At 42.7% G+C, this 12,894-nt stretch overlaps 1 protein-coding gene across 1 annotated transcript; it reads left to right on the top strand.

Annotated features, from left to right (window-relative positions):
• Positions 1 to 272: 272 nt before the first annotated feature.
• On the top strand, positions 273 to 12,592 carry LOC117757171 (crystal protein). The gene is made up of 8 exons (XM_034578010.1): positions 273 to 1,162; positions 2,192 to 2,393; positions 2,661 to 2,794; positions 3,416 to 3,543; positions 4,234 to 4,352; positions 4,891 to 5,031; positions 5,645 to 5,817; positions 11,939 to 12,592. The coding sequence occupies exons 1-8, from the start codon at positions 677 to 679 to the stop codon at positions 12,389 to 12,391; spliced, it is 1,836 nt and encodes a 611-aa protein (XP_034433901.1). The 5' UTR covers positions 273 to 676; the 3' UTR covers positions 12,392 to 12,592.
• The last annotated feature ends 302 nt before the right edge of the window (positions 12,593 to 12,894 follow it).

Genomic DNA, 12,894 nt, shown 5'->3' with positions numbered 1-12,894 from the left:
GTAAATGTAATGTTGGACAGGTTTGGCATGTGTCTTCTACAGTACTGTCCTATAGTCTTATGGTGTAGAAAGAAGGGTAGAGAATGGACTTTGGGACTTTTTAGCAGAGGCAGAAATACCTTTAAGATAAAGCAGTGCTTCTGGTTTGCACTTGAATTGTGAGTGTTTTCCCTTTCAGATTAATTAATGGGAAGGTTTCCTACATCATCAAGAGGTAAATACATTCAGTAGTTTCCAAGACAGATGGCAAATCTAGAAAAAACTAGATGTTCTGTTTTGACTTTGTAAACATCTAACACCTCAGAAACAATTCAGGACTCCACTCTTATATTTCAATGATGCCTGCTCCTTGACTTTTCTCTATTCACCCTCTGTTTGTGACTTTGTAATGACATTAAGCATAGGAAAGACGACTTGTTGTCCATTAGTTGTCCTGCACCACAGAGTCTGTGTCCAGCTGCTCTGGGTCGACTGGACGATCCTCCAGACAGAGCAGCTTCTGTCTGAGAAATCTTAACAAGCAATCAGCTAAATTGGAGTCACAAGTTGTGCAGAACTGTCCGTGGAGACTCTCAGGCTGCAGGGTGTCGTGTGGGCTCAGCTGGGAACATAATTCAAGTCAAATCCTGATCGGAGCAGCAGCGTCTGGGGAAGCATGAGCGGATTCTAAGGCAACATGGAGAGCTGGCCCTGTTTTCTGCTGCTGTGCCCACTAAGTTTAATACTGGTCTCTGGAGAGGAGACGAAAAATGATGATGACATCGACCTTGCGAGCTTCCTGAGAACTATCTACCCTGGGCCGCTGGTGAGAGACGAGCCGTTCATTATCAACCGACACTTTGAGATAAACTCCCCCAAGGAGCCGGGACGCCTCAAGGTCCTCTCAATCCCGGAGCAGACCAAGGACGAGCCAGGCAGTCAGGACACAGATGGGGCTCCTGGACCTGTAGTGTTAACTAAAGATGGCCAGATTAAGGGGGTTACAGTGGATAAGGCCCATATATTCTATGGGGTACCATATGCCGACCCCCCTGTTGGGGCTTACCGCTGGAAAGCCCCCAGACCTGTGACTCCTTGGCCGGGGGGTTATGATGCCTCCTTTCCGAGGGCTGCATGCATGCAGGCCTGCAGCGGACCTATCACTGCGGAGTGTCCTCATAAAGTAAGGAACAACCCAACTTCTCACTTATTTGCATCATGATGTTTAAACTTCAGGAAGACATAACTTGTTTGCATTGTTGGTATTGAAGTGAGAGCAACAGTAAAATAGGTTTCACCAGCATTAAAGATGGCAGCTGCGCTAACGCACAAAAGGACAATAGGTGAATTTTGGTTATATCATGTGTCTCACAGTCAAAGATACTTAGGACACATTAATGTAGTAAATAGTGGAAGGGACTAAAGAATCACCAATACTTCTGAGGGTGTGGACTTATAACAACAGCTTCAATGGAAGTAAAAATGTTGCTCTGGTTTGCTCCAACATTGTGTCACATGCAAACTCTTGTCTCTCTCTGCAGGGCCGTAGCCAAGAAACATCAAGGCCTTGAGACAAAAAATGTCTCTAAAATGCTGATTATTTTAAATTTTGCTTCCTGACTTGAAGGAACAACATGGCTGTGTAGAAATTCATTACCTTTTGTCGACAAAAATGTAAATATGTTGAGACTTAAATACTTTCATCGTAATCTACCATGACTTGGCTTTCACTTTGAAATGTAACTTCACTCAGGCTGCTGTGACTTGACTGGTAACTGTGGCCCAGTTTTATGGGATTACACATATAAAAATAACATTACAGCAACAACAATTAAAAGCTACAGTACCACAGGTGATCAGTAGGACAATAAAACTTCACTCACATATCATTCAAATATAATTATGAGCAGCAGTGTATAAAAATAAGCTGCCTCATAGTTGTAATTTAAAGCCAGATATATTGGGAATGTGTGACAGCATCAATTTGTTCAACTTGGTTTAAGAACCTGCCAAAAAAAACTGTAAAAGCATGTTTCTCTAAGTCAAAGACTTCTTGTAGGCAAAAAACATAAATAAATCTCACCCATTGACATAATAACCAAATGATATTTATGGCCTGTCAGGATAAGAAGTTACAGCTCGAACTGTGGAGTAAAATATGAATATCAATTCCAATGAGCCTGAATAACCTGTGTAATCTCTCGTCTCAAAGGTCAGCGAGGACTGTCTCTACCTCAACATCTTCGTGCCTCTGGATGTGAACTTCCACTCCCCACTGCAGAGCCCACTGCCCGTCATGGTGTGGATCCACGGCGGCGACTTCATTGCCGGCTCTGCCTCCAAGCCGCTGTATGACGGACGCTTCATCAGTAACTTTACCCACACTATAGTTGTAGGCATGGAGTACCGGCTGGGTAAGAACATTAGTTACTTTATTCCAGTGTAGTAACCTGTTTATTCATGTAGTCGAGAGAGAGAGTGTGTGTGTGTGTGTGTGTGTGTGTGTGTGTGTGTGTGTGTGTGTGTGTGTGTGTGTGTGTGTGACAGGATAATTCGTGCCTGCCATTATTTAAATGGAGCAGCCTAATAAAGGGAACAGTAATTTGGAGCTGGAAGGAAATCAGTGACTTGCTGCAGTTAATTATACGCTGCTGATCATGTGAACTGATGCATTATTGAAGGGGCCTTTGGATTCCTCGTGTCGGGCAAAGACCCTCACACCTCAGCCGCAGGGAATTATGGGATCTTGGACCAGCAGGCAGCTTTTCTCTGGGTCCAGCGGAACATTGCGGTGTTTGGTGGTGATCCCAGCAAGGCAAGCGAGCAGACAGACAGACACAAACACCCACACACAGAAAGTCACATGCTAGGTCACCTCAGCTTATAACCTTGCTAGACTTTTTGAGGCATGGTATTCCATTTTCTAGTTCTGTTCTTAGTTAAAAGGTTTAAATATGCAAAAACAACCCCACTTAAATTTTCAAGACAAAAACAATAGTTAATTCCACAACTACTATTACAGATAAATCATTTTGATAGAAATATTCAGACACTTTGTCATGGCACTTGAAATTTAACTCGGGTACCTCACTTTTCTCAAGATTAACTTCTCGATGTTTCTACACCTTCAGTGGTGTCAACATGTGTGAACTGATATCAAAGCAAAGAGCAAGCAATGAGGTTGAACAGCCTATAATAACCTATCAATGCAAGTAACAGGCCCAAAGACAACTACACTCATTATCATTCCTCATCTCATTTCATTCTGTTATAATAAACTATGACAAACAAGTTGGATCAATACTTTCCAGCTGTGTGCAGTCCACTGATGTCCACTCACAGGATTCCTGGGTAGTAATGTTTGCTCCTCTCATTGCTGAAGTGTGAAGTCGTCCATCGTGGCCGTTAATGGCTTCTGTGTTGTGGTGTTTGTCAGGTGACGATATTTGGAGAGAGTGCAGGCGCCCAGTCCGTGAGTCTCCACCTGATGACCCAGAGCAGCAAGCCTCTGTTTAAACAAGCTGTGCTGCAGAGTCTGCCCTTCTCCATCCCTCTGAAGACCAGGTGAGGACCTCTGAGCTGAGGGTCGACACCGGCCGCTGGTGTTACTGATCCACCACTGCCTCAGGATAGAAGAATATTATAAAGATTAATTATTTACATAACACTACAATTCACACCTTAGGCTACATCCATACGAGTAGTTTGAAAACACATCACCTCTGCTTTGGAAACACTTGGTGTCCGCACTACTTTTTTAATTTTCGAGCAGCTAAAACAGAGAAGTTTTGAAACGCTGCGGACCCTGTTTTAGTTTAAAAACTCCAGGGCTGCTGTTTCGTCTGGACGAACAAAAACTGAGACATAGTCACAACCACTTGTTGGTCATGATGTAGCCTTTGCTGATTTGTCAGGCTCATGTCACATGACCCCCTTCAGGAAAAAAAACAATCAGCCTCGGCTACCGGTGTAGAACGCAACATGAATAGTTGAAAAGTGTTGGTGATTCTCTTTGCAAACAGATGTTTATGTTGAACTCTGAACTTAACAATGATTCAACTGTTTACATGTGTAGCAGATCAGCTATTATACCAGAGTACACCAGGACACACATACCCAGTGCACACGAGTGGTTGAGGATGTGCGTTGTCAGGCGTGTGCTCATAACGATTCAAACCCTCCATGATGTTCCCAGCATGCTTTGAGAAAACTTCAGTTTAAGTGTATTGTTGTTTTTCTGTATCTCTCTCTAAGACATGATGCCCTGAGGCTGGGAAGGGACTTTTCTAAACAGACCAACTGCTCTATGAGCGACTTCGTCTGCCTGCTCTCTCTCAGTCCACAGACCGTCCTCACCGCCCAGATGAAAACAAGTAGGATGACGCACACACCAGGCCACGCCCCCCCAATTTAGAGTAACTCTACAGGGCTGCCCGCACAGTTACATAAGAAGACAGGGGTGTAGCATGTTTATCTGTGAAAGATGATGAAAGACATTATTTAGTCCTGAACTGTGTGTGGCATATTGGAAAAGGAAATTGTGAAAACAAAAGGTGCATCGAGACCCTGAAAGGAGCAATTAGACAATTTTACTGCTTCACTGCACAAAATGACTGTAATATATCAGCAGGGTTGACAGGGTTATTGGTCAGTATCACTGACTCTGTTATTGCGTCGTCAGCCGCTGTTTTCTGCTTGCGTGAACTCACTTTCAGGCCCAAAACACTGGAAGCAAAAGAAGCATTTAAGCTCTACTGACTCAAGAAGAGCAAAAAAAGAAAGTTCTATATTACAGGATTCAAGTTTAACTCCACCTACTTCCTTCTGTTGGATCTCTGTTCCAAATGTTCAAGGTCACTGCTCTAAAATCAGACCGTATTATTAACTGAGTTGTTTGATTTCTGATCTCAGCTTCTAAGATCGTGAACCCATTCAGGTTCCTGGAGGTTTTCGAGACGTGGGGTCCGCACATCGATGGGGAATTGATAAAGGAACAGACCATCACAGCGTTCCAGAAGGGCCACTGGCAGAAAGAGAAGCCTCTGCTGCTGGGTAAGAACCAGTGAGCGTAACCGACCAAACAACTTTGAAGCTCCCTGCAATGCAGTGATGGAATAACTGATTTAGTCAAGTATTGTACAATTTCAATGGACTTATTCTTCATTTTCTGCTGCTTTGTACTTCTACTCATATAGATTCATATATACCATGCAGATTCAGATTTTATACGCTAAACCTCCTGAATTTACACAGCTGCAATTCCGGGCTGTGTAATCTGCATCTGGAAGAGAAGTAATAGTTGCCCCTCTCTGTCCTAAAATGACTTAATCTTATCCTCGTGTCTGATTCAACACAAATTTCCATGAACATCAGTTCATTCTGGCATCACTGTGGCCGGAAAATCACCTCCGGCCAGTGAAGCCAAATTCCCTCTGGTTCTCATTAAAACACAATTTGAAGTGGAAATTCCCAAGATCCAAAGCTGAAGGAGCGAGATCAGTAACATGTGATGTCTTGGAAACTAAGCAGCCTATTACATCAAGATGAAAGCTGCTGTAAAGACAGATTTTCAAACTTCAGGACAATCAGGGCTGTGCAAATGGGGAACAGGAAGTCTTCATGGGTTTTCTTGTTTTTTGCACTGACACTGTTTTCATCCCCGCAGGTACGACCTCAGAAGAGGGGGTGATCTTTGTGTATGGCGTCTTCAATAAGCCAGTCTCAGCAGTGGAGGCCACTGTGTACATTACTGCCATCTTTAAACAACACACTCTGAGGGTCCTGCACAAGTACCTGCCTCTGTGGAGCGTAGCCGACCGCAGGGGCATGCTGGCTCAGGTAAGAGGATGAGCTCAGTTCACATTGGTGGATCTGAAACCGCAGAACATCAGCTGCAGGTGCAGTCAAGAAAATATGTCAGTCATTGCAGAGGGGAAAATGTCAACATTTCTACAGAGATAATGTTTATAACATCATGATCATGTAGAATTAACACCTTCTTAGATCCCACGTGTGTAAGGCAATGAATGATCCTCTGACTTTTTCTCCAGAGCCACCTTGAGGTCTACATCTGTGGTTTGAGTGAAATCTCTCAACAACTCTCAGATGGATTTTGTTGAAATTCAGCACACACATCTCAGGATAAACTGGGATTCAGCAAAATCATCAGGTCAAATTTGCTTTGCACTAAAGTTAAAGGCAAAAGTTAGCGTCAAAGTCATCACATCATGTTCAAGTCTATGTCCGACTTACTTCTGTCAACGTGACTGGATTCAGGATTTGGGTTATTTCTGATAAAAACTAATTTTGAATGGAAAAGGGGAAAAGGAGGAAAGAGGGAATTTTTGTCAGTTTTAAAATTGTTTAGTAGCCGCAATGCCAAAGTGTGGTTTTCCTCTTGTAAAGTAAAAGTATTGTTCTTTATACTTTACGAAAGTACAACCCCAAACCTTTCCTCAAACCTACGATATAATGACTGAAGGTTAATTATCAAGAGCCTGTATTTCCTGGTTTAAGTTTAGTGATTATACAATATGAACTATGTTTCATGGATCAGTTCATAGACAGATACTAAAGAGAGGTACTTTTAATCAGATGACACTGAGAATTAGAATTAACACACTATCTGTGTTTAAACATATTGAGTCATTTTCTTTGGCAGTGTTTGTGTAAAAAGGAAAAAAACTCCCAGTGAAAAAATGAAAACTCAGACACATTCAACCCGACACACCCAAACACACGCATGCATCGATAACTACTCATTCTTTGGCTGTCGGGTGTGTGACAAGGACCCAGCTGCGCTCTCTCCAGCGGCACCACATCTAGGGAGCCTGATGGGTAATTAGGCAACTGTTCTCTTTTGCTACTGTGATTCGTTAGTTGGGAAAAAAGCAACATTTGAGGCAGCCTAAAGAACAACTTGTGTATGTGTAGAAGCTCCTGAACAGTTTGAGAGCCACCAACTCAGTGCATCCCTTTTCATCAATATCACTTCTCATCCCTTGCCTACAGAGGGAGCTATGATTCCAGTTTGTCTGGCTATTGTAGACCACATATTTTCATCTATCATCTGGATGGGTGAAAAATGTGGACCACCTGGAGTCACGGAGTCAGTCTGCTTGAGATGCAGCCTGACTGCTCCCACTAAGAAGCCACTTGTCTCTCATGAACATCTACGGTGATAGGAAGGATGGGCCGAGGAGTCACAGATGAAGTAAAGGACAGAGAAGGCCGGCAGAGGACAAAACGCTGACTGTGTCACATGGCAACATATTAGTGTAAATGAGGCCAGAGCCATTATTAGTATAATGCGATACAATTTAAAAGAACCACAAAAATACAGCCTCCGGTATGACTAAAAGGATTTCAAAAAGACATTACAACCCTCAGGATTGATTGTAGGACTGCTGTTTGAGTCCACAATACTTTCAATACTTACTTATCAATATTTTTGTAAATGAACTGTATTTTTATAAAGCTGTTGCAGTCTTATCGACCATTTAAATCACTTTACAGTACAAGTCGCATTCACTCTTCTATACACAGTGCCTTTTCTGTCATGCACCATTTATACACTGTCAGCACAGCCGTCAGGGGCCATTTAGGGTTCAGTGTCTGGCCCGAGGACACTTCAGCATGCAGACTTAAGGAGCTGGAGATTGAACTACTGACCTTCAGGTTAGTGGATGAACCTCTCTAACTCCTATGCCACAGTCCAATGGGTCTAATGACTTTCAGTAATGGGAAATCTGCAAAAGGGAAAACGCAATCATCTGACACTGGATTTCTAATGGATTAAAACTAAAATATCTAAATAAAGTAAATTATTATCTATGTAAAACATAAATGTTATAAAAAAGTAAAAACAGAAAAAAAGAAAAACAATTCTGACGGAAAGGTTCTATGAGAGCCTGGAGAGTGTTAACATTTACACACTGTGGGAAACTACTTTTGCATCACTCTTCAATTAGTTCGTTAGCAATATGTCTACCTATCCATCCATCCAGGTTTTTTTTTATCTATATGATATTATGGCTACATATCATTGCTCCTTTTTACAGTTTCACTTGTCTAAGTGAGATTTCTTGTTTTCCCGATCACCGTGACAGAGGTGGCACGGCTCATGATGACACCGGAGGAGACCGTTTTCTTCCAGCAGTTCACATGCAAAGTGCAAGGTGACAGCCTCAGGGAGCTGCAGGGGGTCAGGAGGTGACACTCGCAGACATATTTAGCATTCAGTAACAGTTCACGGTGCAGTAGGTAGATGGTGAAGTCACAACTGTAGACCCCGCGATCCGCACACACGCTTGCACGCACACGCACACGCACACGCACACGCTTGCACGCACGCACGCACACGCACACGCACACACACACCTCCTACATCTCTTCATAAAGGGCACTCCTCCAAAGGACTAGGGGGGTTATCATAAATGTCAAGCAGTCGTCATGGAAGGAGCTGATGTGAAAAGCTCAGTGCTAGTGTGAGCGTGGCTCCATGAGACGTCTCTCTATTAAATGTCATACAGAATCAAAAATTCCTTTTTCAAATAAAAGCACAAGGACAAATGAGAATGATGATCTAAGCTTCTCTTTGAACGGCAAGTCGAATTGATATATTACTGAAGAGACTGGTACTCTGTCACAGAGAGCAGCAAATAGATTAATCTCTAAAAGCTGTGTCTAGCCCTGTTGGAGACATTGTGGTGATTGCAGTTTAACAAGAGGTCATACATATGTAGGGTTCAAAGGGTACGCTGCTCATGGGAAATGTGGTTCCACCCTGTTTGCCAGGGTAGTAGCAATGTTGTTCTTTGCAGAAGAAACTATTCCAAATAGAGCTCAAGAGTGTGGTTCCGGAAGTAATAATATTTTAGCCATCCAATATCAACTTACCACAAGCTACGAGATCGTGAAACCATTTGCAATGGTTTATGGGACACGCAGTCCCTCTACTCTTAAAACAGTTAGGTACAACATCTTGTACCTTTGCCTTTTTTCAAGTTTCCAATATGTTTTGCTGTGTTAATAAAAGTGTTTTATGGTCATGATTCATCTCGTGGCGAATTCCAGGCTTTAAACTCTTTTATGAAAACCTCAATGGAGAAAAGAAATGGGACATTTACGCTCGAAAACCAGAGTCATTCGAAAAGTGGTCGGTCACTATAATGCTCAACAATACCTGTAATATTTTTAATCTAACATTACGAGAAAATTCTGCGTTTATTTCTAAGGTGATGCAATGACAGACACAAGAGGAAAGGTCATTCTGAAGAATGTAAACAACATCAGTGTATTTGAGTTCACACCAACATATTTATTATTTACCTTTTTAACCTATGTAATGTCTGTACTCTTGAAGACAAAACCGCCTTGGCACTAAAAGGCACTGCAGGGGTAGAGACCCAGTGTGTCATTCACTGTAGAGGTACCCCTGGCATATTAGTGTGGTCCAGTGAACATAATTGTCTGTGTGCACAAGTAGAAAATCACCCACGGTTCTCGCCTTTGTTTCTTACTGGTTGGTTGAGGTGACGGCTCAGGCTGGAGCTGAAGAGGAGAGAATCAACCTCCTGTGAAGCTCATTGCTGACACATGACAAGGTGCAGGAGGTGACATGATGCATGACATCAGTGCTGCACGCTTTTCTACAGAGAGCAAAGGAAATAGAGGAAAAACATTATATCCAGAGGAAAATAACTTAATTCCTACATGGGCTTGTATCCACTTGGATGTGTGTTTGCGTGCTTCATGACCTTTAGGGCTCTTCTTAAAGAATCTAAGCACATGGTCTGTAGAACATGAAAGGGCCAATCGGGCCTGTCCAAATTGAATTTCACTAGTTAAATAGCGGAATAAAAAGGCCTCTGTACCATGTGCATGGTTGTAAAGGGTTGGACTTAGTCTCTTAATTAATCATGGGTGTGTGTTGGAAGAGTGCCATCTCCCAATCCCTTTACAAGCCAGGGGTACTTGCACCTTTTGCGCACTGCTGATGCAATGGTGGATTTGTCAGGTAGTAAAGAGAGAGCACTTTTCTGCAGAGGAATCAGATCTGCTTGTGAGATTTCACGTCTCCCGTGGATAGACCATCTGTGTGAGTAATAAGCAGCACTCACTGTGCACCCACCTCTGTAAGTACATGCTCCCATCTCGATAATGTGCCTTTAAAATGAAATGAAGCGGAATATACTGAGACATTGACTTCAAAACTGTTTTTTTGTTGGTCAAAAGAAGCATTTTACTGCCTTAATAAAGCAATGCATCAAAAATGAACATGACCACACCTCATTTTAAGAATAATACACCTATGGGCACAGTAACATTTTTAATAGAAGTGGCCGCTGGACTGTGTCTGTCAGTCTGAAACTATAAAGACACTTACAATGCAATTGTGTCTTGGAACTGGTGCTGTTTAGGTAGGCTACAGTTAGGGATGCATACATTTTTGCATGTGCCAATTTTAAAGAGACAAATATATGTGTAAAAATAAGAAGTGTACGTGTGTGTTTGTGAGTGCATGTGTGTCCATCAGCTTCCCACAGTCGGCCTGTTTGTGTTCAGGTGTCAGATGTGTGGGTGCAGGTTGTGTATTGCTGAAAAAGACAAACTAGTTTCCAGGTAACAGCCTATCTTCCTTTTCTTTTGCTTCCTTTTAGCCAAGAGATAGCAATAGATCTTGTTTTTTGTAGCTTTGTACCCAGCCCATCTCATAATATGCTGCGCACATGCCATGTAGATGCCATACTCATTAGGTTTCTTTATTTTCTTTTCAGCTAAGACTCTGCAGACTGTAAAACAAGAAGCTTCAACAATGCTGAACCAGTCTTCAACTTGCAAAGCAGCTTGTTTTTTACTTTAGTGCCCAAGTTTGTCCACAAAATGTCTGACTGCCACACAGTTTATTTCTCTACTCGGACATGGTAAACAGGATATCCAACATTTGAACATGGCTTAAAATCCCAGATTGGGACAGTCCTTTCTGAGCATTATAACACACAATATTAACATTAGCATGCTAACATACCCATGGAGGCAATGGTAATAAGCTGATGTTACCAGGTATAGTGTTAATTAAGATCACCAATTTAGTTGAGCATTTCAACATTGTAACATTTGCTAAGTAACCATGTTAGCAGGGAGTACAACATTCTGACCAAATTTCGAATTTTGAAGAGGATCATTAAAATCATTACAACTACACCACAGACCGCAGACCGCAAAAGCTGTGATTGGTCGGCTTGGTAGCATCGCATTTCCAGCAGACTCACCGCCATTTTTTAATTGAGTTGAAGGAATTAATTGAACTAAATGAAGTAACTGCTCTTCAATCAGCTCCAACTCAAACATCATCCACTCAGTAACACTCGCTATTGTTCCGAAGTAAACAGGGACACCAGAGAATTTGTAAATAAGCGGACCAGAAACCGGAAGACATTCAACACCAGCATAGAAACTCTATCGCTGTGTAATTTTGGCTGTGTAATTACAGCACAACTCACACACCGACACACACCTATGAATGCTTGGCCCCGTGCGTAGGATACGTGCGTACGTACGGTGTAGCTTCGATGCAGAAGCATGAATTGGGCTTAATGGTGGTGTTATAGCAAAAGTCATAGGATCATCAACACGGTAGTCAACAGTGTTGTAAGTGTTGTAAATGGTGTAAGTCTGGTTATAAGTCACTTTGGATGAAAGCATCTACCAAATGAGTAAAATGGAATGTAATAAATGTCTGTACAAAGAGCTGTTGAAATATTTCCCTCAAGGTTAAAAATGTCAACCTCAGTGGGAAAAGTCAGGGGACCTCAGAGCCATTAGAGGTCATCTTCTGGGGAGCACAAGTGTCAGTGAGAGTGGTGAACTGCTTGGCTAACTGACTGACTGACTGACCCTTGTCACCCATTGAAGAAAAGAACTCCAGTCTGACTTTCTCTATATTTTCTGTCAACAGATCGTTACCGACTATGTGTTCCTGTGTCCATCCAGGAGGTCGGCACGTGCTGGCATAGCAATGGGCAGTGAGGTGTGGATGTATGTGTTCGACCACGTAGCGTCGGACCATCGCATTTGGTCGGGTCTGACGTTCTGCTACCAGCATGCCTGCCATGGTGCCGAGCTGCCCTTCCTCTTTGGCTCAGCCACAGTGGCCAACTTCACCATGCTGCCGCAAGAGAAGCTGCTGTCCAATCGGATGCTGTGCTATTGGGGCGCCTTTGCCCACACAGGTGACCCTTCCTCGAGAGCTCGACAGACAACTTTCTGCCGGGAGCAGCGCCTGCCCGTTTGGCCGCGCTATTCTGACACCAGCGGCTGGCTGGTCATGAACCTGACAGTGCGTTCACATGCACAAGTGGGAACCAGGAACCATATATGTGACTTCTGGGACCATCTGGGCATCTACTAGTGTGAAGGAAGGCTGGGCTGCTGCTTTCAGCTGAACCAACATCAATATTTGCTTTTCTCTTTGTCCCTGAGGATATGAATTCAGCCAGAAAATCTTGCAAAAGCTTGCTCATTACAAAAGAAAAGATGCATTCATCAGTATGTAGTGAACATTTAGAAATCACTGCCACGCAGCAATTGTTTTAATAAAAATTCAGCTGTTACAAAAACTGAGTGCTATTGTGTTTCTCTAGCAAGAATTGGGCTATACCAGAAGGAATAGAAGAAGCTCCACCATTTTCCCTTTCTGATTGAACATAAGTATGTATATGGATTCAGTGGGAAACTGTTTGTAGATGCAGAAAGACACACGTTTGGTGTATATACAGAAGAAGCTTAGTTCATACAAGTTAAAAATGGGTCTGTGACTCTTCATCCTGAGCCCAGACAAGAGAACAATGGAGAAGATGTTATAAAGATAATTTCCAGAAAGAAACCATAAACACACACACTGTCAGTGTGAGC

The sequence above is a fragment of the Hippoglossus hippoglossus genome, chromosome 23, assembly GCF_009819705.1.
Source record: "Hippoglossus hippoglossus isolate fHipHip1 chromosome 23, fHipHip1.pri, whole genome shotgun sequence".
In the NCBI taxonomy this organism is placed as follows: domain Eukaryota; kingdom Metazoa; phylum Chordata; class Actinopteri; order Pleuronectiformes; family Pleuronectidae; genus Hippoglossus; species Hippoglossus hippoglossus.
Note: the sequence above shows the minus strand (reverse complement) of the source record. Positions and strands in the feature narration are given on the sequence as shown.